The sequence below is a fragment of the Oncorhynchus keta genome, chromosome 32 (assembly GCF_023373465.1).
Source record: "Oncorhynchus keta strain PuntledgeMale-10-30-2019 chromosome 32, Oket_V2, whole genome shotgun sequence".
In the NCBI taxonomy this organism is placed as follows: domain Eukaryota; kingdom Metazoa; phylum Chordata; class Actinopteri; order Salmoniformes; family Salmonidae; genus Oncorhynchus; species Oncorhynchus keta.
Genome location: NC_068452.1, coordinates 33,423,530 through 33,429,216, shown reverse-complemented (window position 1 = coordinate 33,429,216; position 5,687 = coordinate 33,423,530). Strand labels below are relative to the sequence as shown.

General features: G+C 40.0%; 1 protein-coding gene across 1 annotated transcript in view; it reads left to right on the top strand.

The window, feature by feature from the left end:
* The window catches only part of LOC118372895 (uncharacterized), a 54,963-nt gene that overhangs the window by 28,480 nt on the left and 20,796 nt on the right, over nucleotides 1-5,687 (top strand). Inside the window, exons 2-8 of the mRNA XM_052490283.1 lie at nucleotides 3,924-4,125; nucleotides 4,261-4,293; nucleotides 4,508-4,626; nucleotides 4,755-4,863; nucleotides 4,983-5,021; nucleotides 5,116-5,169; nucleotides 5,341-5,574. Coding sequence (XP_052346243.1) covers nucleotides 3,924-4,125; nucleotides 4,261-4,293; nucleotides 4,508-4,626; nucleotides 4,755-4,863; nucleotides 4,983-5,021; nucleotides 5,116-5,169; nucleotides 5,341-5,574 — 790 coding nt within the window. The remainder of the gene's footprint in view (nucleotides 1-3,923; nucleotides 4,126-4,260; nucleotides 4,294-4,507; nucleotides 4,627-4,754; nucleotides 4,864-4,982; nucleotides 5,022-5,115; nucleotides 5,170-5,340; nucleotides 5,575-5,687) is intronic.

Sequence of the window (5,687 nt, the reverse complement as noted above, 5' to 3'; positions counted from 1 at the left end):
GTATTTGGCAGCTGTGAGGAGGTGCTCTTATTCTCCATGGACTTCAGTGTCCCAGAACTTTTTGGAGTTTGTGCTAAAGGTTGTAAATTTCTGTTTGAAAAAGCTAGCCTTTGCTTTCCTAACTGCCGGTGTATATAGGTTCCTAACTTCCCTGAAAAGTTGCATATCGTGGGGGCTATTCGATGCTAATGCAGTATGCCACGGAATGTTTTTCTGTTGGTCGAGGGCAGTCAGGTCTGGAGTGAACCAAGGGCTATATCTGTTCCTGGTTCTAAATGTTTTCAATGGGTCTTGCTTATTTTAGATGGTGAGGAAAGCACATTTAAAGAATAACCAGGCATCCTCTTCTGACGGAATGAGGTCAATATCCTTCCAGGATACCCGGCCAGGTCGATTAGAAAGGCCTGCTCACAGAAGTGTTTTAGGGAGCGTTTGTGTTGGTAAAATTATGATTAAATTACTGAACAAATCATTTTAAATGGAACTGTAACTCAGTAAAACTTATAATCTGTTTTACTATATCTGATTAACAATATGAGTTCATAAGAAGGGATTGTGTGACACGGACATGGAGTAATTAAAGTTATAGAACACCATTCCAACTAGGAAGAAACGAATGGGTTGTGGACTGTGTAAACACATACGGTCGTTAACCTAGCGTTGAACCTACAGAAACTTAGCTCTGGGGTTTTTAGATAAGACAGTGAGTGCATTCCTAGGTTTTCAGTTAATTAGAACTGTCAGCTCAGTGGTGATCGATAATGTTGAGGGGTCAAAAGTTACCTGGGAGTGTGTTAGTAAGTTACAATGAACTTTTCACCTCACTTTGTCCCGGTGAAGAGGAGGGGATTCTGTTAAAGCAATGAAATGACGTCATGATCTGTATATAAACAAACTGTTGCTCGTGGTTAAGTGTCAGCGCGCTCCGAGAATAAATGATATTACCTATTATTGAAAGACTGGTCTGTGTCTATTTTATGCAAATAAGAATCTTAGAAATTCTCATAAAATAGATTAAGGGTTTTCAATTGATGAAAGCACATTGGCATAATTAAATTACAGTAACAGTTTGACAGTGATGAGGGGTGGTCGTTTGACCGCAGTCCCATTACGGACCCAGGGAATGAGGTAGTGATCGCTGAGATCCTGGTTGATGACAGCAGAGGTGTATTTAGAGGGAAGGTTGGTCAGGATGATATCTATGAGGGTGCCCGTGTTTACGGATTTGGGTTTGTACCTGGTACGTTCATAGATAATTTGTGTGAGATTGAGGGCTTCTAGTTTAGATTGTAGGACGGCCGGGGTGTTAAGCATGTCCCAGTTTAGGTCACCTAATAGAATGAACTGAAGATGGATGGGGGGCAATCAATTCACACATGGTGTCCAGGGCACAGCTGAGGGCTGAGGGTGGTCTATAACAAGCGGCAACAGTGAGAGACTTTTTTCTGGAAAGGTGGATTTTTGAAAGTAGACGCTCAAATTGTTTGGGTACAGACCTGGATAGCACGAGAGAACTCTGCAGACTATCTCTGCAGTAGATTCTGTTATGGGAAAAAAAAGTCCACAATAAAACTGACATTAAATGTGTTTAGAGCATTGAGCCAGGAACTAGAGCTGACAGTAAAAATCTGTCGTTTTGCCCCTGAACAATGCAGTTCCCCGGTAGGCCATAGTGGTAAATAGGAATTTGTTCTTAACTGACTTGTCTAGTTAAATAAATCAAGTAGCCTATTAATTTATATGCCTATGTAGACTACTGTAGCCTACCATTTGATACAATAACTATGTTGAAATGATATCACTGGAGTCATTGCAAATCCATTTGTGCCACTTGTGTAGTCTACCTGGGGCTGGCAAACTGATGTAATAAATAGCCTATAACTTCAGTTTATTGTTGTTGTTGCCTTGTATTATTAATGCCCATGTTTGGTTCATGAAATTGGAAGTTATCAATTGTGTGTCATCGTCACTGTTATTAGAATGCATTAGATTGAGGGTAATAGTCTGTCAGATTAGGTTACAGATAAAATATATATAAAACCCACTGACTGTTTTTGACAAGCATAGGCCTATTCAATTCCTATCCATGTAATTAATATTTGATTCAGTGATTGAAATTATAACCCCATCCTCAGTAGCCTATTCCAGAAGGGAAACAGTTCCTACATCGAAATCACCTCCCTATGCATGTTGAATAAATTAGTCTGACAATTTGAACTAAGCAAGCTGCTAAATCGTTCATTTTACATCTTGCCTAGGTTACTGTAGGCGATCTGAAATTAGATGTAGGCATATCAGGGGCTGTAGTCTATCTGCATCTATTTAACCAAACTATGACAAAGTTTAATTACAATCATAAACCCATATTTTAGTTAATAGGTCTAGCCTATGCCTATTGAAATGACTAGTCAATCTGCCAAATAGACCATTTATAACGGTTTTTAGTCTTAACATCTGGCACATAATGTCACAATTGCCGGAAAATTGCCTAACATTACAATTATTAATTCATCCGAGAGTTTCTAGCATAGAGATTTCGAGATCCTCTGTCCAACTTTCATCCCTCAAACTCTCCTGTTGGATGTATCTGTAGTTATGCACATGGATGGATCAAGCCCTGAATGCTGATTGGCTGAACATGTGGCATATCAGACCATATACCACAGGTATGACCAAATAATTGTTACTGTTCTAATTGCGTTGGTAACCCGTTTATAATATCAATAAGGCACCTCTGGGGTTTGTGGTATATAGCCGATATACCACGGCTAGTTGCTGTATCCAGGCACTTCACGGTGTGTCGTACCGAAAGAACAGCATGTAGCCGTGGTATATTCGCCATACAGCCTTCCTCACCTCCCCGGGCCGTATTGTTTAATCATCGCAGTCAAATTAGTTAAATCGTCATCCATTGATGGAAAATTGTTTTAATGAGGGCGAATTATAATTTCTCTTGCGATATTTAAATTCCTTTATTAGTCACTTTAGCTCTCAAGAATTTTGATGGCAACCCGAATTATTCTTCTTACGTCGTTACAAATTATGTCGATATTTCTTCTTAATTTGCTCGATAATGTTACGCAAAACGTTTTTTGGCCTAAATGTGGCAACTCCCCTTGCTGCAGAAAAAAAACATGTTGGGCTAGTTGTGTGCGGTTTATGAATACAGGTATGCATAAACCGCACACAACCGTGAAAAGTGGCGTTTATGTAGACGTAGATGGTGCATTTTATGTTTGTCCAATTTGTGAAGAACATTTACAATTCACACTCCGACCTGTGAAAGGCAGCAATACGCAACAAAGCGTGTAGTCTGCCAGAAAACTACACGAAGAAGAACAAGAGCAGCCCGTGTAGAAAACATTAACATCCGGTGGCATCATCACCTCTGAGAACGTTTAGCTAGGTATTTGTGCCTCGTATTTTATATTTGTTCATTTCACACACCGACAAAAATGCCAACACTGTGTTCAGCATACAACTGCAAAAATCGCGGTCCCAAAGCTGATGTAGGATTTTTTAGGTACGTTTTACCGTCTTGCTCGAGAGAGACACGTTAACTCTATATCAGCTATATATCACATACCCCAGAGGTGCCTTATTGATATTATAAACTGGTTACCAACGTAATTGAAACAGTAACAATTATTTGGTCATAACTGTGACGCCTACTATGGGGTACGGTAGCTAGCTATGGTATTGTTAGCTAAAGTAAAAGTTATAGCTAGCTAGTACAAATAACGTAAGTGTGCAGGAGGAAACCTATGACAAAAAAAAATTAATTAGCTGGATTATGTGTTCTGTTCTCTTATAAACCATACTGTTCTCTTATAAATCTACATAAATCATTTATGGATTTACTATTCATCATTTGATACTTTTGTGATACCAATTTGCTGGTGTATTAATGTTTCTGGTAACAGTTTCCCCAAAAATGACCCTGAAAGACGCAAGCGATGGATTATTAATATGAAGTGGAAAGACTGGAATCCGCAACACCACCACCGTGTGTGCTCCATTCACTTTGAAGACAAGTACATTTGCCGGATGGACAAACGTCAACGTCTCACGCCAGACGCAGTCCCGACCATTTTTGACTTCCCAGAGAACTTTCAAAAGAAGAAGGTACGCTGAAACCAAAAATGTATCTAGCGAGATACATCCCAAAGTCAGAACTAACTACACAAATAATACGGTTTATGATAACTAGATGTACAATATTGTAAAGTGTGATTTAAATTAAATGTGTTCCTTCTGCAGGCATCCATCCATCCACAGAGTAGAAGAGCCAGGGTAAGGCACTGGAAGAGGCTAACTCCTTGGCTGTATTTTGCATCACACATTGCACATTAGTGTCCATCTTGGTATTGCATTTGATGTAACTCAGCTATGTTTTCACTTGGTAAGTGAAGCATTGATATGTAAATGATTAGCCTACACACGGTACGTTTAAAGTACAATCGTCCACGCAGTAATGGTGGTCATTATCTTTGTTTTTGGCATGCAGAGTGATGGGTTGCCAGAGAAGTATACTGCTGCCCATGCTGTTACAGTGGCTGAACCGGTCACAACACCAAGCCCCACCATCACATCAGAGACAAGCAAGCCGGCTAAAGACAATGCTAAGTAAATAACCTTGTGAAAGTTACATTTGCTCTTTTTGGAATGCACAACGTCACTGTAGAGCACTATGGTTTCTACCTGTGTTCTAGTTCTTGCTTTTTCAATTGTCAACTTCTATTTTGACGGATCAGAGCTCCAGAAAAAGTTACCTCTTCAAGTTGGTATATCCATGTAGATGAAGAAATCCAAATGGCTGAATCCCTCCCAGGTTTCTTCCACAGTGATTACTGTCTACCACACGTGAGTGGCTCTAGGTGGTCTGATTGGACTGTTGCTTTGCCAGATATACAGGGATTATTTACTGGGTTTTTGCATTATGTAGACATTTAATAACATTTCTCTCATATTGATCTTTGCAGAGTATTCGCTGGGGATTCAAAGATGATGTTGCCCCGAAGGTAAGTTGTTTGCTCACTGGAATAACCTGTAGCTTATGCTATATACCAATAGCTTATGCTAAGAATTTGATAAACAATGCACTTTATTTTTCAGGTGGCATGTGAGAACATGGAGTTCCAACTTCCACCTCTCAAGCACATAATAGAGGTAATGAAGGATGTGTAAACATTCAGTCTCTAATACAGGGTTAGGGATAGAGCCTCCAAGTTGATCATTGATTCAATGGCCTGTCTTTTTCTAATATGTCTCAGTCTGGATCGAAAACCAATAAGAGTGTCGTTAAAACAGTACTATACATTGTCTCCCATTCTTACCCAGATCACAGAGGCATGGGAGTGGCTGGGTATGGACATTAGAGGGCCACTGCCCCTAACACCGAACGGACACCAGTACGTTCTGACCTTGACAGACTTCTACTCCAAATGGGTGGAGGCCTTCCCCCTGAGAGGTTGTAGCTCTACTGAGGTAGCACAGCATGTAGCTGAAGTTATCTCTCACTTTGGCTTCCCTTTTGGAATCCTTGTTCGACTAAAGAGGAAGTTTACCAGTAAGGTGAGGCAAAATATATTTTGTCACATACTTACTGTTACACATACCTTGCAACAATCTTGAGGTTGGTTCATATATGCACTAGCGGTCAATAGGTCCAGAGTGGTTCATTAGAC